Raw genomic sequence first — 19,075 nt, forward strand, 5'->3', positions numbered from 1 at the left:
CCTCCACACAACAATGCCGTCACCGTGTTTTCACAGGCATTTAGGTGTATTAAAGCGATCTGTGACCCACCCTGGAAATTAAAGAAATTCCCTTTGACTGGAACTTGGTGTGAAGGAGCGACACGAAGCCTCCTGGTGATCAGATAAAACCTGCATGCACCAGTGGGAATGTTTTCTAAAATGGGATTGTGTACCTGCCGTGCAGTATGGCCTACGTGATATTACCACATTTCTATTTTTAACACTGATGGATTCAGTGGTGGCTGCTATTGTGTTTGTACAGTTGGCTGCTTTTGGTTGCTTTGATGTGTGGTTGGAAATAACCATCAGGTCAGGTAAGGGAAACATAGTGGTGCCATTTTGTCTGACTGTTTTTATCGAGCTATTTACAGTTCCTTGGTTTGGGTTTCACAGGGGGGGGGGGACAGAAACACCCCGGGCTGACGAAAGGAGCCTACCAAACCTTCCAACCAAGCCAGTTTCTATTTGTGAAATCTACCAAGGGACACTGTGTGCATCTTCATTTATAGTACGGTGATTTTATTTATCACGTGTTTATGAAGAATGTATTTTACTGAGTGTTACTGCAGCTTATACATGCAGCTTGTGAGGCGATCAGCGGCACGGATACTGCCAGTCTGGAGCTCTGAGCTCATTGAGGGAGTGAAGATGTTTTCACTTCAAGCTCAGGAGCTTCGGACAGAAAAGAGGCAAAGAAAAGGAAAACTGTGACGTTACAGTTCCAGTAAGAGGAGCTCTGTATGATTAGATCGAGCGGCACCCTTAAATTAGTTTTAATGTTGACGTTATAAGATTTGCCCCTTTCTTTATCTGACTGTTTAGGACAAAGTTACGTCGGCGAGCACAGCTGAACTCATTCAAACTGAGATCAACAAAAAAAAACAGCTGACACTTCAGAGTTTTTTGCACTTCAGGTGATTTGCAATGAAAACAACTCAATGCATTGGTTTCTAAAGTGGGCACTGCAAGTCTTATTTGACATAGGAGCTCAATGTTAAGTCAAGCTGACAGGCGAGGACGCTTGGGACTATACGCCAACTCAAAAGTGGGGTGTGTTCCATTTTTCCCGAGACCTCTCCATCCACTCTTAAAATCCAAGTTGTAGCAAAAATAAAAAATGAATGCACCTGATTGGTTAAACGTATCTGGACTCATTTGCATAGAACAGAGCTGCGGCGAACGAGCCCGATCTCCTGTCGAAACTTTAAGGTTCAGTGACATATATAAGGTGCATACTCTCAAATGGCTTTTTCATTCATAAGACTGCAGGTGAAGTGAAGGCACGGTGAGTGACTCAGTGTACATATTTACTGTACAACACTCAGACACATGTCATGAGAAAGATAATCCGGTAGCAGGATTAGGCAATAAGACCCAGCAATTATCTCTCACGCTGTTCCTGCTGGCAGCCACTTTGACTCATAGCAGCAGAGCAGGAATGTGACCATAGTCATCTTTAGCATGCTAGCACACTATATTAGCCTTTACAAAGCCGAGTCCCAACACATCATTACATGCTTACTCACCGATCTTTAGTCATGGAAAATGATCTCAGGCCCAAAATCATTTCCAACACGTACTTTGTGTACCCTCAGGTTACACCATTCAAAGCATAATTCACTCTGTACACACCTTTTCCACGTCTGACTGTTCCAGAGGATTCCCGCCTCTTCTGCTCCTCTCCGCTTTGCTGATCTTTTTTTCTTGCTAGGTCAAGGATTTTTTTTTTTATAAAGAGGTGTGTTCCTTCATTCAAAAGGATAACGTTGTATAAACTAAAAACTGCCAAGACACTGTGATTTTGGATCTTGGGGGTTTTGGATTGGGGAGAAACTCAGTGCACCAGGACTTGGCTTCTCTCGCCCAAGTCCAGATTTGGTTCCTGGAGAGGTTTAGGTTTACTACCAGAGCACTGACCATAGTATGTAAATATTAATGGATGAAGGCTGCGATAATCTGCGGTTACTGCGGGATGCTTTGTCCCATGAATAGCGGGTGCCAAAATCTTTGTGCATGTTTGTTAAAGACTTCCTGATTCTAGTCAGTTTTCTTTTTTTCTGTTATTTCTGTTAAAGATCCAAATACATCGCTCTGCAGAGCCCTGGACTGGTACAAGTGCAATATGAACAGGGACATGTCCTGATTCTAAATTTATGACGCAGCTCACTAAGTTTTGTTGCTCGGTTTGCACACTGTTCTCTACATCTTTGACTTCCGATGGTTTTGCTGTTTACCGGCTCGGACTGCAGTCGGATTTGGTAAAGACGGGGCTTCATGACCTTTGTGGATCAGAGGGTTCCAGCATCACTCACATCCAGAGTTCCCTTCTCTACTGAACCCCAATGTTCGACAATAATTCTTAACATGTTCTTACTTTAATTTGAGAAACGCAGCAGAGCCAAATAGAAATCTGTCCATCTCTTTTCTTTTGATCTTTTCTCAACATAGCTTCTGACTTGAAGATACAAAGAAATAAGAATGTGCCAAACTAAAGTTATTTGTTTGGGATTCAAACTGAACAACTCATTTGTTATCTATAAAACTTCATCAACCCTTTTTTTATGCCACATTTTAAATTTACCTTCCTCCTTATTTGGGATACAGTCCAGATCTTCCCTTCTTTCTCTCAACACCCAGAACTCCTCATTAATCTTTAGTTCCCTCCTGACTTTACTCCGAGTTGTATTTTGATGCATTTCTTATCGATTTTTTTGTTTTTGTTTTTTTCCCAGGAATGGCAAATATTCCCCTGATCCCACATCAGGTTTCTACAGACACACAGGTGTACCTGTGTACCTGATGAGAAGAGGAGGCTGATTGTTGTCCTCCGGTGCTGCCGTATCACGCTGACAACAAAGGTTCCCTTGAGCCTCTACGGGGCCGGGTCAGAGGTCACACTGCTCTCAGCCAGGTGAGATAAAAGAGGGTCCACCTATCAGTCTCCCCGGGGGCCGTCTGTCAGCAGCCCTTATCAACATCAGACTCCTGCTTCATGAGAAACTCCTGCTAACAGACCCCCAGGATGCTCAGTGAGGAATGTGCCGTCACCACTGATCCTCTCTAACTATTCCTCCAGAATCATCAGATGAAAAGAAAACACTGATAATGCTTTCAAATGTTTATTTGAAGTCATCAGTGTTAAATTCATGTTGCTGTGTTATTGAAAAGGGGTTCCTATAGTTTGCAGCAAGCTTGCTTTCATCGCCCTGGAAACAAAATCTACTTAATCCATTTATTAAAATGACATAAGCCATAAAGTCACCTCTATACAAGAAGCAGATTTTTCCAACTCCCCGAGGCGAAGGATGGATGGAAAAACTCGACTCCACGCGGGCTCAAAATAACCACAACCTCTGTTTGAATAGATGGACCAAAACATGGAGCACTGCAAAACAAAATAAAGACAAATCAATATTGATTTAACAGATGAATAATAATGATCTCATTTGTATCAAACTTTTTTTTAAACTTTAGAAGTCACCTGGAATTTCCCTGCGGCAGAGATCAAATACTAGTATCAGGAGCTCTGTCTGCCTCACTTATGTGATTGAATATGCACTACGTGATCACGTGTGGTCCAGGTAAAACAGCTCTGTTAGGGGAGCAAATGTTTAGTGAATAACTTTTGTCTTTACTTGGATTTTGTCTCGACTTCAAGATAGATAGATAGTTAGATAGATAGATAGATAGATAGATAGATAGATAGATAGATAGATAGTTAGATAGATAGATAGATAGATAGATAGATAGATAGATAGTTAGATAGATAGATAGTTAGATAGATAGATAGATAGATAGATAGATAGATAGATAGATAGATAGTTAGATAGATAGATAGATAGATAGATAGATAGATAGATAGATAGATAGATAGATAGATAGATAGATAGATACATAGATACATAGATAGATAGATCAAGTAAAGGTGACATGTTAAAAAAATACACTTATACACTATGTTTTTCAAATCTATTTGTCTGTCTGTGTCTTCAAACCCCACAATGATGAGAAAAGTCCATCCTCTCCGTCTTGTGCCTTCATGACATCACAAAGGGCAGTAGCCCCTCCCCCATGTGGGTGACACTCCCACAGCTAGGTGTTTGTTCTGCCTTCTCACCGTAAACAAAAGGACATGGAGCGAGAAAGCCCGAGCCCTGCCAGAGAGGGGGCGTGGTCAGACGCAGCTCATTTACATATTTAAAGCTACAGACACAGAAACAGCCTGTTCTGAGCAGGGCTGAAATAGAGGGGTTTAAAGATGTGATCAGAGTGGATTTACAACAACACACTTCACACACGTGTTTTAAGGAACTGTGATATTTATTGAAGCTGTTTAAATGGGCGAGAATATATTTGACCTTTAAGGGGAAATTCCTAGAAAGTGCCATGATTTGAAGAATGGCCTTTCATCAGGAGCAACTGTTCGTACTTTAGAAAGCTTTGTGACTACGACCCCTGGCATGTATGTGGATTATTACCAATAATAAATTAAAAGAAAATCTGCTCACGATCAATCGGGCCTTTGTTTCAGTGCTTTGTGTTTGTTTTTGGGTTTGTTTGTGTATGCGTGTGTTTGTGTGTGTAGATGTAATTACGTTCCGGTTATTTCCCAGCAAATTATCAAACCAGCTCAGGCAGTCTGTCTGTTCCTGTAAGCAAATATTAGCAACAGCATTATGTCACAAATATTTGGCACCATGAACAGAAACTTTGCATGCTCAACAGAAACAGGAAGGCTTTCAGCGATCTGTATCAGCTGCACACATGTATGTTCGCAGGGTATTTTAACAATGTGAAAACATGATTGAAACTCGATATGAAGCAGTGTCTTCACATCCTTATTTTCATCTTTGAAAGGAGAAGATTTAGGACAGGGAAAGTTCCCTTTAGATATCTGCTGCTCTTTCATACGATATAGAAAAAAAATTCTTCTTGGCACTGATGCAAGAGTTCGAGTTGATGACTTGATGATCTCACAGTGAACTATACAAGGACGGGCAGGAATGACACAGAATCCATATGGAGTCATGTCTCCTGCACGTCCAAACCAGACTCTCCATCTGGAAGCTTCTTATAAAACCCTTCTGCATCTGACACTGCACCTGTCATGTCTTCAACTCCTCCCTGAAGAAGGAAAAACACTTCACATGGAAAAGGTTGGTGCAGAGTCGAACAGCTACACAACATCTGTTCTCTCTGCTGCCCGTGTGTCTGCGTCGCATATCACGATCCGATCAGAGGAGAGGAGAGGAGAGGGGGCGTGAGCATTTTTCTAAACAATCAAAGACGCGTAACAAGGGATGACAAAAATCAAACGACGAAAACAATACAACGAAAAATAATGTAGAAAAAGGAGGGTGAGATTTGAGATCATTCGTGGTTGTAGGCGATTTTGAAGAGATGAGGCGTTCAGATAGGCAGCGTGGGAGCCGGGAGGTGAGGATGAGGAGCTGGACGATGGACGATGGAGAGCCTGTAGAGGTTATGAAGAGTGTGGGCTCTTTAGACTGTGATCAGATTTATCCCACACTTGGAAGACTAAATTATTTTACAAATTTAGTCGGGGTGAGAGGGATGTCAGGGACAGACTCCATCTATTTTTCGTTATTTATTCAGCTTATTAAACTTCCCTTAGAGCGGCTAAAACCCAGCTCTTCTCCTGACTGTGACACCATGCACCTGCTTTACTAACAGGCTTCACTTAGAGGCTCCATCCATCTCATCACATGTACCTTCTGTATCGCCTCCTATAAGTCTTTTCTTGAACCCTCTTATTATTTGCCTTTCGGGGGCACCAGCGAGCAGTTTGAAGATCAGGATTCATAACTTTAAACATTTCACAAGATTTCATGTAACAACTTCAAAGAGCAGCGTTGGATGAGTAATCAGCTGACTGATTGTCCCTGCAGGGTTTTTCCAAAAGTTGTTGTCTACACGAAAATGATGTCAGAGTTTCAAAATCACACAGGGAAGCAGTTCGGATTCTTTGCCTTCAGTTCTGCTTGGGCTTTTTATCGTTCCACTTGGAGGTTTAAAAAAAAGTGCACACAAAAGGTTACCATGTGAAAAGATGTCGTACTTCACTTTTCAGTTTCCCGGCTTGACCTTAAACGGGACTGGACGGTCCAACAGGGTACAAGGCTGCAGAGTCCGCCCCCTCCTCCCTGAGGCTGCAGCTGGTTCAGCGTTCGGTCAGGAGAACTCAGGTGTATCATCACACACACACACACTTGAAGATCAGGCACCGTGCCACACTCCATGGGAGGTCTTTTGTTCTGGAACAATCTGAATGATGCAGAGTGTTTGTTGCATAAAAGCCTTCATGGACAGTTTACATGGTTTACCATTGACAGGACTGTTACAGAATCCCCGCTGAGTGGACAGAGATGGTGCAGGAGGCCACCAACACACAATTTATATAAGCAGAGAAGTATATCGCTCCTGGATCATGGAGCGCGTTACATAACGACCCAAAGAGGCTCCGTCCTGACCCAGATCAGGTTGTTTTTGTTTGTGTGTACGTGCAGGTTGCCAGACTCCCTTTGTTACCATGACAAGTGCCATTAGGCACAGCAGTGTTTCTCTCTTTAGACTGTAGTTCATACATTCCCCTGGCATGGATAAAATCTAACATCTATGTGTGTTTGTGTCAGAGGACAGGACTGATGGGAGCTTAAGTTTCTGTTCTTCTGTTCTATCGCTGCAGCATTGGCACCATATTTGATTCAAATCTGTCCGATCTGAGAATGTTGAAAATGTCAGTGCTGGTAGGGTAGATATTGGATTGAATGCCAGCCGGTCAAGAGTGGCTCCGGTGCGTCATATCTGTGTGAGGGAATCCTCATATCAAGGCTTACGAGTGACATGTGCGATGTTCTACATGAGTGTGGTCACGTAGGGATCAAGGTTAGTTGTTTAAAGAAGATGAATATTCATCCAGGTTGATACACCTTCAACAAGCCCAGACTCTTTTGACTGTTGAGTGCATCTACATGGACTTTAGTATCTGATGAATGAGCCTTATTATCTGGTGTTTTAAATCCTTGTATGATGAATCCAAGTTTCTGATTACTGAATCTTAATTGTGCAGACGTGTGTGCAGCAATCTTAAAATCTCAGACAACTGTGAGGTATGAATGTACTTCTTATCCAGTAGAACTTCATCACTATACTCTCCATCTCACTTGGCGCTCAGGCAGTCTGCAGCTGTCACACAGCAGGGGAAGATATGCAGAACTTTCTTTGTAGTCCGACCCTAATGTCACGTTGGTAAACTGATGGGTCTGTACAACTCTAATTACAAACCAGGAGCATCTGAAATCCTCTGAACCCCACCTGTGCTTTCCACCTGTCCCATCCAGGTAACATTGACACACACACACACACACACACACACAGAAACACACTGACCCCAACGCACATCAGAAGAACATGAGAAGCGATGGGGAAAGTCTTTAGTACCAGCAGAACACACACACTCAGGTGTCCTCCTGCTGTGCAAAGGCTGTGAGGTGTCTGCAGGAGCGACACCCTTAATAATGGACCTCGGCAGGGGGTTGGTGCCCGCCTGAGAGATAGCGTGTGACTGTGTGCATGCTGGCCACCCACACAGATGAAAGAGGAACAAAATGGCGTGCCTCTCCAGTCGTTCAGAGGACCAAAGACACACATACACACACACACACACACACGCACACACACACACGCATACACTCTTAGGGAAGTCATTTGCTCCTTTTTTCATCTGAAGAAGGGAAATTCCACCTTCACACTTGAAGTTCAATCCCCACACATTGACTGTTTGTGTTTCTTTTTCTGCTTTAAGGTTTAGGATATAATAAAAAATAAAACACCCGATGCTTTAGAGATCCTTTTCTGCACGTCTGTCATTTTTATATTCCTCCTTTGCATGCAAGCACAGATGCTGTTTTTGATTTATAGTTTATCTCTTTTTTTTCTGGTCTGAGGTGTTTTAAATAATTAGGCGAGGCTCCTCATAAAGACACAGGCACCTGAGCTGCAGTCTCAGGTAATGTGAGGGAGGGTTGTTGTGATTCCTGCGGGTGCAGCAGTCTGCACACTGTTGCGTGTGAACCTCTGGCCCGCTGCCAGCTGACAGAGTGAGGTAAAGGACAGGTTGCATAAGAATTGTGGTATGTTTTGATTTTCAAAGAGTGCGTGTCACAGTCGGTGTTTAAATTGGCAATATGCATGGTCAAGAGTCACGTAGGGTGTCTAAAATGACAAGTGATGGCTGTGATTGTTTCCTGCTTTTGATTGTCAAAATAATTATGATGCAATACGAGCTCCAAGTGTGGCACCAACTAATGGAAAACTTGCCGACAGTGAAACAAGATGCATGTTTAGTGTGTGAAAGAAATATAATAAGAAAAATGACCTGATTTGATCTTCGTCTTTTTCAAATTAAAAAAAGGAATTTCACTGGTCTTAAAGTGAATTTCAGTGAGTCATGCCCCTGAAGTCATTTTTTAAAACTTTTTTTGTGATAAATCTTAAAATCTATAATAATTTTCCATAAATTATTAATTAATAGAGAAATAAATATATACAATTTAATTCAGCAAAATACGACACACTGATCAAATGCAACATGTTATCTGTTTTAACATTTCTCTTTATTTTTCTGCATTCGAATAATTCATAATTTTCACAATGCAAGACGAAGGAGGAAAGATTAACAGGAAATGATATCAATATGAAAATTATTTGTGGTTAAAAGAAAAAAAAAGATAAAATGGGACACTAATAGAAAAATGATTGAATCCATGAATTTATTTTTAAGGATCATAAACTTGAAGAAAACTCGACAAAGATTCAGGAGGACTGAAGGGTAAATGTGAAACTTAGCAAGAGCAGTTTGTGGGATTTTTTCTTTTCCATTAATTTATTAATGTAAAAATTAATACATTGAAATTAAATAAAAAATCAAATAGAGGGCATTATTATTTTTAAAAAGAAGCAGAGAATATTCTGGCACAACTTCACCAACTACCAGGGTGCACAAAGAGGTCAAGAAGCTCCAGCAAGTACAAAGATAAACTTTATTAACAAATTAGACCGACGTGTTTCGGTCATGACCCTGATGAAGGCCACAAGCCCAAACAAATTGTCCTAATTTGTTAATCAATCAATCTTTAATAGCGTCAATTCATAAAAGGCGTTATCACGAGACACTTTACAAAAGCAGGTAAAGGACCTTATTTATAAATAAAGTTAATAAAGTTGATCTTTGTTTTGTTAGTGGTGCTGAAAGTTTTTGACAAGCTCTTTAAATAAAAAAAGAGAAATTAAATATGGGAAATAAAAACACAAATGAAGTGTATATTAATATAAATGGAAAATCAATTTAACATGTGATTTTAAAATATATAGAATTAAAAGTTAGTTAATTTATAAACATATTTGTTTGTAACCAAAATACAACATTGAAAATGTTGCTTTTTTTACACAGTTGTATTTTTGATACAAATATTGCTTCTGTATGACAGATTATGTTTATATCCCTTAAAATGAAACAAACTTGAAGTTTCACAATTATTTTAATCATTACATTATAAAGTTATTTTAGCATCTTAACTGAATTTTTGTTTAACTGTTTAAAAATATTTCTGAACTCCGTTGTGACTTCTTACAATCACTTTCTTCCTAATTTGATTCTTTGGCGCCATCTAGAGGCACACACTCGCTAGCGCTCATTTTGAGGACTCAATCTCCCATCATGCATCTCACCCGGCTGTACTTCCGCAATAAAACGATCGGTGTATTTTTTTTTAAATGAATGGTGTGCAGCAGAAATGGCCGGTAAAGGTGTAAAGGCGGTCCTGTTGGACCTGGACAACACGTTGATAGAGACGAGCCGGGCAGGTCACGAGGCGCTGCGACAGGTGAGACTGGAGCGACAGGTGTGCAGCTTTGGAGGTGTTATTGACTCTGTGAAGGGCCGGGGGACTTACCTTCTATTAAACTTTTTTCAGATAATTGTATGAATGTCTCTAGTTATTCACAGATACAGGATATTTATCTGTAAACTAAACACGATCTGAATTAGTTTTCTTAAAAAACAAACTACACAGCTGATTCAAACGTGTCAAGCTTCCGGGTTTACTTCCGGGTTGTTTGGCTCCGTCGTCAGCAACAAGGTGAGCTGCAAGAAAGGACAGAGCTTTTCCAAAGTCATTTAAAAAAAGGTGTTTGTGGGAAAATAAGATAATCACAAACCAATAACTACAGGGGGTGTATTTGAAGTTAAAATAATAAAAATAAAAATAATAATTAGGAAACAAGTCATGAAAGATTTAACAAAGAATTTAAAGACCAGAAGACTGAGAATTAAAGTCAGAATCAGAAATAATTTCAGAAGTGAGATAATTTGTTGCTCTAATACAGAAAAAGTATAAAAAAAACGTACAAATATACAGCATAGAAATCTGTAAAATGTCTTGGATATATTCATAAATAATGTATAATAACAGAAGAATGACATACAAGACAATATATTTCAAGAAACTAGAATAAGAAAAATATGGACATATCACACATGCTTGCTTTTTAAAATACAAAAAGCTACAACCGTGCTGTCTTTGTCCATATAAACATCTTTTTTTTTTAATGTGCTTGTTTTAGCACAAAGGACACCTATTTCATTAACTTTTAATCGTGGCTCCATTCTCCAAATCATTATTTAATGTAGTACATTTGTTTCCTTTAATTAAAAACAGTGTTCCTCATGAGGATGAAATATTTGAAGCCTTTTACAACCGTTTACAACCAGTGCCTTTTTTTTTTTAAATGTCAGCTGCTCCTACAACTGAAAATGTTTCCACACTTCAGATTAGAATAGGCTGACCCATTTATTACTTTACCACTGGATGTCTTTTGATGATTGTTATCCGTTTGATTTTCGCAGACCAGCGACTTGTTGAGAAGCAGCCTGGCCCTGGATGAGACGACAATCAGCAGCATTTGTGACAAATTCAAGCAGAAGCTGTTCCAGGAGAGTTTCGCCCCTTCAGCCGGCGGGTCCATCGATGAGGTGCGTGTAGGTCACTGGGAGGAGAGCATCCAGGAGGCTGTCGGCAGCTGTTCCTCGCCCTCTCTGCCGGCTCAGTGCTACTACCTGTGGAAGAGCAGCCGCCTGCAGGCTCTCCATCTGTCCCCTGAAATCTGCGAGCTCCTGAAACAGCTGCGGCGCAGGTACAAGCTGCTGCTGCTGACCAACGGGGAGACGCAGACGCAGAGAGAGAAGGTGGAAGCGGTCGGCTGTGAGGAGTTCTTCGACGCCATCGTAATCGGGGGAGAACACGCGGAGCAGAAACCGTTCGTGTCCATCTTCACTCTGTGTTTTAACATGCTGCAGGTGGAGGCTCAGGACTGCGTCATGGTGGGAGACTCCCTGGACACGGACATTCAGGGGGGCTTTGACGCAGGAGTCAGGGCTACAGTCTGGATCAGCAAAGCAGGAGGTTCGGTACCAGACGGGTCAGTGAAACCAGACTACACCATCCCTACAGTGCTGGACCTGCCAGATATTCTGGATCATCTCAAGTGAACGATGAGAACTCTCATTCTGAGTGGGGATTTTTTTTTTTTTTAATGATGGGTACGTTTAAAAAACAAATGTCATCATGCAATTCAACTTTCACAAGAGTTCTGTTGGTTTTTTTTGTCATTCTGCACAGTGTATGAATAATTTTTAGATATTGGCATTTAACTTGAGTCATGTTAAATATTTTTACAGTTTCTAAAACACAACAAGAGTCGGTCTTTAAGGAAAATAGGAAAACTTATATTATAAGAATTGTGTTTTGTTTAATGGTATAGAGCGAGTCAACAGTTGCCACACTACAGCATTAATAGCCTATAAGCTCATTTGAACGGGCTTTTAAAATAAAAACTGACCAATAATGCAGCTGATATCAAAACATTAAGTTTGAATGAAATCCTCCTTTTCTACTCGGACTGTACTCTGATTTTGCACAGATGGAGTCTCTATGAAAGCTGCTCTCTGCTTCAAACATGATTATACACGTGAATGAATTGTAGCAGCGACCCCCGTTTCTAAATCCCCCTGAGCACGTTTGAATTCCTCTTAGAACATTTTGTGAAATAATTTGAGAGCAGCAGAAACGCAGAGAAACTCGATCTTTCCCACATGTTCTGTCATTTTTTGTTCTGTCCTATCAAGTCAAATAAATAATAATAAAATGTGTATATGTTCAGTAAATATATCATTATTAAAGATTAAAAAAAAAAAGATGCTCCACACCGGCCTGTCAAATATTTGATGCATTCAAGAGTCAAACACGAACTTCATGAAATCAAATATTTAACATCAGGGACGATCAAGACGTCTTCTCTCTGCTCGTTGTACCGAGACTTTTTTTTTTTTTACTTCTTTTCCTCTTGAAATGAAACGGTGATTTGTTTCTCAGTGAGGTGATTGTACTTCAGTAAATCTTCTTTACACCACTTGTTTTTATTTAAAAGAGTGTACAGCTTTTACACACCATTACCACCAAGCTGCTGCTGACCTTAAACCGTATCTAATGATGGAAATATTTGATCATTTGAACTCGTCCAGACATTTCAGTTCACAGTTTGAATTTCCATCAGTGAACGGTGGTCGACCCGGGTCGTACCGTGGACAGTCAGGTCAGGTCAGGTCTGTGTTGGTTCTCTCCGTCCTGCTGTCTCAGACGTGCTCGTTAGGTTAGCGGTCAGTGGTTCGTTGTCCTGTGATTGAAAAGCGACCGGTCAAGCCTCCAACCCAAAGACAGCTGGGAGCCGCTGCAGACCTGCGACCCCGACTGGGAGCAGGATGGAAGTATGAAGGAGGCGGTCGTGGTAATGAAGTCTACTAACACGTCGAGTCAGACTATAAAATGTTTTTTATTTTTACAATGAACATAACAGCTTTTTCCCCCCATAATGATAAGTTGGTATTTTGATGTATGATTTTAGACGGTCTTTGATCTTTAAACACGTGATGCCTTCAGGTGCGGTGACGATCACTCTGTGCTCTTTAGAGATGTCAGATTTATCTCCATGAAAAGGTCTCAGTGAGTTCTGTGACCTTCGTCGTCTGGCAGCAGCTTCCTGTCGCCTCAGAGTCACAGCTGTGGTTTAGAAGTTAAACGAGGACTCGTAATGAAACTATTTATAGCACGTCATCCGCGCTCGCCATCACGCGACACTTTCATCACGTCTATTTATAACAACGCATTGTTACCTGCCACCCTGTGTGAGGATGGAAAACCATTCTCTGTTTGGCCAGCAGATGGCATCATAGGTCTGTGTGTGTGTGTGTGTGTGTGTGTGTGTGTGTGTGTGTGTGTGTGTGTGTGTGTGTGTGTGTGTGTGTGTGTGTGTGTGTGTGTGTGTGTGTGTGTGTGTGTGTGTGTGTGTGTGTGTGTGTGTGGCTGAGAAGCCCAAACAGGCTCACAGACCTCTGCAACAACAAATGTCCCAGCCAAACTTCCAACTCAAAGACAGCCCAGAGAAACTGATCAAACTGGAAACAATGGTGTGTGTGTGTCTAAAGTGTGTTTTAACACACACACACACACACACACACACACACACACACACACACACACACACACACACACACACACACACACACACACACACACACACGAGATGTCAAAGAGGAAAATATCTGTTCACACATGCACGCACGTGTAAGGAGCAGGGAACAAGAATTTGTTGAGCTGTCCTAGTTTTTGCAGCTGCCTGATGCTGGATTGTTTTTGTTCCTCTGTGTGTGTGTGTGTGTGTGTGTGTGTGTGTGTGTGTGTGTGTGTGTGTGTGTGTGTGTCTCTCAGTTGCAGCCTGCAGCCTTCTTGTCTAACCAGAAAGAGTTCAGAGAAGACACCGAGGTAAACACAGTTATGCTTCCATCACTTTGGTGAACTTTACTTTGGCATACTGTAATCTCCCCAGAGACGACCTGTGACCCCTCCGAGCCCTCGTTTCTCAAACGAGATCTGCATGTGGATGCAGACTCCGCTGGGGATGGATGAAAATGTTATGGTCGGATGCTTTTTGGGTTCAGTACTAAAATAGGTTTGAATCACAACCCTGAAACCTGTTACGCATGTTGGAGACAAAATGTGGGTTCACTTTTTGTCATTGTGTGTGTGTGTGTGTGTGTGTGTGTGTGCATGTGCATGTGTGTGTAAAGACAACAATCAGGATCAGAGACCCGGTGAGATCCTTGCACCCATACTCCATCTGTGTAATGTGTTTGCTTCGACCCAGGTGACTGCGTTTGTTTGTACCTGCATCGTCTGTTTTTGCAGCTGGTCCTGAAAACAGAGAGAGGACTGATGCAAGCGGTGATCAGGAAATACACTCGGATGCAAACATGTATTTTTTAGAGTTAGACAAGATGGAAACTCCTGAAAAAGACAACATGTAGAAGTCATCCTTGCACACCTGCTCATCTGAACTCTTTGGATCCAGTTACAGCAGAACAGGAGTCAAAGAGAGGTTTCGCTAAAGGGCAAGTTTTTCTCTCGTGGACTTTATGCTTAAGGGACTTGAGCTTCTATATTTCTTTTCTAGTCTTCTGACTACTCTAAGGACTTCTTAGGTCACAGGTAACAGTAAAGTGAGTATCAGAAGTGACTAATACCATCCATACACAGTGAGAAACAACTCGAGTGTCTTACCCATGGACGCCTCGAAGAGACGTGGCTGCAGGAGCTGGAGATCAAACCCTCCACCTTCTCCCAGTCCAGAGACGACCAACCCTCTCTCTTTCCTGTCTCACACAGCGACCCTACAGCCTGACGCGCTCCAGCTGAAAAGGATCATTTGTGTTCTGACTTTGTATCGTTTCTGTATGTGCAGCGCGTTTTAAATCAATGCCACTGTTTTGGCTTTCTGCAGATTAAGTCTTTTAAATCTTTCATTCGTTTTAGCTGTTGCATATATTTTGGACGTTTGCATTTGCTTTTGAATTCACAGTTGTATATTATTATTAAGGTAGCAGTAAATCAGCGAGTCCTCTGTTCTGTCTGATTGCTCGGACAAGACTGAAAGGATTTTACTGTCAAACTAAAAAGTCTCGCTCTGTCGGGATCCCTTCCTGTAACGCTGTTAGACTGAGTGGAACTACTCGGCTGCAGGAAGGAAAGACCTTTGTTGGACTTACAGTAACCGTCCACTAGGTGGCAGTGTGTCACCTTACAGGAGTTCCTGAACTCTCCACAATCAACTTTGCCCCAGTTTGGACCAAAAACCTGTGGCCTCTGCCCCAGTGGAAACACAGCTGATGTGGAAGAAAGACTCACATTAAATGTAAACACTGATGATGTTGGTTGCGGGTCATGTGTGAGGGCTCGGTCTGTTAAAGTATTTCACAGGGGTGTTCAGTGACCCTGGCTGCCCACACGGAGCGGGGCATGACAGCAGGCCGTAGAGTGGGCACTGCTGTCTTTTCTGGGTGGGTTGGTGGGCTGCCCCAGCTGTTGCCTCTTCTCCTCGACAGCAGATGCTAAGAATGGCTGAGGATCTGTGGATCTGGGTCAGGAAGGGGACGGGAGGGGAGAGGGGAGGTAGGGAGGCGTTCAGTTACAGCCGGGCCGAGTTAGAGGAGGTGTCAGATATGAAAACGTCAAAGAAGAAGAGGAAAGAAGCGACACGCCACGGCCATGGAAGGCTGCAGACGAGAGCTGTCACATGTTCTCATACTGGGATATTTTATTTAGCGAGAATCTTTTTTTTTTTTTTGAGTTTGTAGAAGTTTATTGAAGTTATTTATAAATGCACAACATGAACTAGTTTTTTTTTTTTATTAAACTCTAAATCAAAGTGGCTGCACAAGTTTATCATTTCATGGCTGCTTTAGATTTCACCTGGTTTTGCTTTTTTTTTTTACATATTCCTGTTGCCTTAAATTCAAACGTGTTGTCTCTCATTTCAAACAATGACTGTGCAGAGAGGAAGTGGGTTGCATTTGACTGTTTGCATTGTGCAGCTTTAGATCAACTTCATGATAAAACTCGTTGAAAAAGCAGTTGGAGAAATGTTCTCCTGTTGTAGTTCTTGATTTGTTTGAGCTCTCTTCCTCCCTTTCTTTCCATGAAGTCAAACACATCTATATTATATTTGTTGTTTTCCTCTCATCATTCTCGATTCTTTATGCCCTAACTCCTACCAAAACTTGGTTTCAACCCCCCTCAGATTTCTTCTCCTCTTCGCTTTCAGAAGTCCTGGGTATGTATTTTTGTGGACAGGCGTCTGGAGCGTTGCCTGTACATAAATATATTGGCAGCAGTGGGAGTCCTCCAGCAGCTTCCTGTCGGGTTGCATCAGAGCTGACTGTTTTTTTGGATTGCGTCAGGCGAGTGTTTCAGCTTTCAGAGTCCGAGCGTCATCCTAACCTTTAATGTAAGACCGCTGTGTTAACACAGATTAGAGGCCGGCTCCGCTTACACGGCACCAACCTTGGCCAAAGGTGTGTGAGAGGAAATGTCCGGATGCCACAGCAAGTAGGACAGATGAGATCCATTATCGCCCCTCAGCGTCCACTTCTCCTTTACAGGAATGATGTTGACGTGTTGGGAGAAAAAGGAGAAGGAAGCAGGTTGATGTTCAGATCCAAACCTGGAGAGAGGATTAGACCTGATGAGTCGATTTGGGTTTTTAAATCACTGTCAAAAAGCTTCGAAAACAAACTCACCCTTGTTTTTAAGATCCCCTCCACACTCGGAGACATTGAAGAACTGCTTGTGTGGGGATGAGCCTGCAAATCAATTCTGAGTGTCCTCGTGTTGCTGAGCCTCTTTGCTGAAACGTGGAGTCGGCGCTTGGAAAAAACTAAAACTAAAAAAAGGTAGAGAACATGGACTGCTGTTCTTTAAAGTTCTGATGAGCATGAAAACACCCTGGATTTGTCATCATCAAACAAAGTCCTCATCGTCATGAAGGTCGTAGGTGTTCATGAAAGAGCCGAGTCTTTAGCTTTTTCTGAAAGGGCCAAACGGACTCTGCAGATCCCCCACCAGGGGGCGACAGAGGAGAAGAGTCTGGTTAGAGATTTAAGAGTGTAAAAATGAAAGGCATCTGATCCGACCTTCACAGCCGAGTGGAGACCTGGATTAGAGAGTTTAGGTCCTTAGGAGGAGTTTTTGTAAGCGAGCAGCAGAAGTCTAAACGTACCTTGTTTATACGTTTCTTTAACATCCACCTCCTGCTCTCTGAGAAAACACATTTCGTTTTAAACGTTTGAGATTTCTGCTGACTTTTCTTCCTCCTCTGAGCGTCTGATGTGCTCGACGTTTTCACTTCACAGTAAAACCACTCGGTGCACACGCATCCTCCTGCACAGAGAAGACGACATCACAGGACAGGAACAAAAAACAAACATGCACTTGACCTGATGGTAACTTTTGTATTCAACACTATAAACAATGTGTGGAATAAAAACATCCGAGCAGAGGCGGGGTTATAAAATTCTCAACTTTAATCAGTTCAAAAAGTTCACAACAAATGTAACACCTCGAGAAGGGAACTCTGCCATTAGAGATTGGGTACTTATTTGGATTTATACATTCTTTTCCTAATTCAACTCGTTGGTAATTCATTTGCTCTGTGGACAAAAAGCCTTTTGTTGATTTGGACAGAACTCAAACAGGTACAAATGAAAAATGCAAAAATACAAAATTAAATGTAAACCCAGTTTTATTGTTTTCTTTTTGCTCTAAAGGTAGTGTCTCTGGACGCACACTACTTCACGGTAAACAATCTAAATTAGTACAATTCAAAAAATCTTCAAAGCCATCTGAGTTAAACAGGAGTTGTTATAAAGATGCAACCAAACCAAGAACCCATAAATACCTCCGCCACTTCCTTAAAACATCCCATTAATGAAGGCTCACAAATGAGCAACAATCCTCTTAGAGGAAAACAAAACGCTGATGTCGACTAGGCGACAGCACACACACGCACACACCCACAAAAAAAAGAAAAAAAAGAAAAAAAGAAAAAAAGAAACAATAGAATAAAAGGAAAAAATGTTCCCATGGTATTAAAGATGCTATACAATTGGGATGATATGCACATATTTGCTTTCCCTAAAAAACCTCCTGCAGGCAGAAGCCAAACACTTCTTCAGGTGAAGCAGAACGAGACGCAGCATCTCTCGACCTTCATTCATTATCCGCTAAGATTCACATTCTCACACCAGACGAGCGGTGCATGCGTGTCCAGAACACTTGCCGTCTGTCCAACCACAGGTCTAGAAGCTTCTACGCTGACCTAGACACAAACCCTGCTCAGACTGTATATATAATATATTTATATATAAACAATGATATGGGGGAGGGAGGAGAAGGTGCAGGGAACAGAACATAAACAAGATGGTTTAGTCGTCCTAATCGTTACGAGCTCATCATGCAGGTCTCGGGACGGGCCGGAGACCGACCAAACAGAAGGTGATTAACAGTTCTGGAAAGATTACACAAAAAGTCTCCATAGAAAACGCAGATTACGTAAAAAGGGCCACAGGGTGACGCGGTACTCATTTACATGTTGTTGGCATTGTTTTGGTCAACAAAGATGGGATGGAACGGTCCGCTCTGCAGAGGGTGAGCGGCCTCCCGCCACACTCAAGTGCCTCTCTCTTGGGTCGTGTTGTGTTTGTTGTGGTTAGGGTTTCTGTCTGTCTGTTTGGAGTACTGTACAGTTTGGTGGAGCTGCGGCTCAGTCACACATCTCCTCAGGGATCTCGTGAGGGTTGAGGATACCCGGCACTGACATCTGGATCTTGTGTTTCTCCTCCTGCGCCTGACGGAGCGACGCCTCCCTCTCCTCCAGGAACAGGTCTGAAGTGTCCTCGCCTGCAAACTCCTGCACCGAGAAAACACCAGAGTTAGATTTCAGACGGCCGCTCTGTGCCTCCAATCAACCTGCAGCACAAGCCTGACCATAACATGCAGCAAAGTTCTTCACTGCTCTGCACAATAGCTGAAGGTAAGACGTGCAGTAGATAAAGAAAGGAGGAGCTGTAACTACCACATTCATCTCA

The 19,075-nt window shown here is 42.1% G+C and overlaps 2 protein-coding genes across 4 annotated transcripts in view; one reads left to right on the forward strand and one right to left on the reverse strand.

Moving 5' to 3' along the window:
• Positions 1 to 9,746: 9,746 nt before the first annotated feature.
• nanp (N-acetylneuraminic acid phosphatase) lies at positions 9,747 to 12,102 on the forward strand. Its single transcript, XM_079362443.1, has 2 exons — positions 9,747 to 9,926; positions 10,949 to 12,102. The coding sequence occupies exons 1-2, from the start codon at positions 9,837 to 9,839 to the stop codon at positions 11,588 to 11,590; spliced, it is 732 nt and encodes a 243-aa protein (XP_079218569.1). The 5' UTR covers positions 9,747 to 9,836; the 3' UTR covers positions 11,591 to 12,102.
• Positions 12,103 to 17,494: 5,392 nt separating this feature from the next.
• Positions 17,495 to 19,075, reverse strand: part of LOC306835712 (exportin-1) — a 26,824-nt gene continuing 25,243 nt past the window's right edge. For all 3 annotated transcript variants that reach the window (XM_079362410.1, XM_079362409.1, XM_079362411.1), the window contains one exon: positions 17,495 to 18,897. In XM_079362410.1, coding sequence (XP_079218536.1) covers positions 18,751 to 18,897 — 147 coding nt within the window. In that variant the 3' untranslated portion in view covers positions 17,495 to 18,750. The remainder of the gene's footprint in view (positions 18,898 to 19,075) is intronic.

The sequence above is a fragment of the Symphodus melops genome (assembly GCF_947650265.1).
Source record: "Symphodus melops genome assembly, chromosome: 15".
NCBI lineage: Eukaryota > Metazoa > Chordata > Actinopteri > Labriformes > Labridae > Symphodus > Symphodus melops.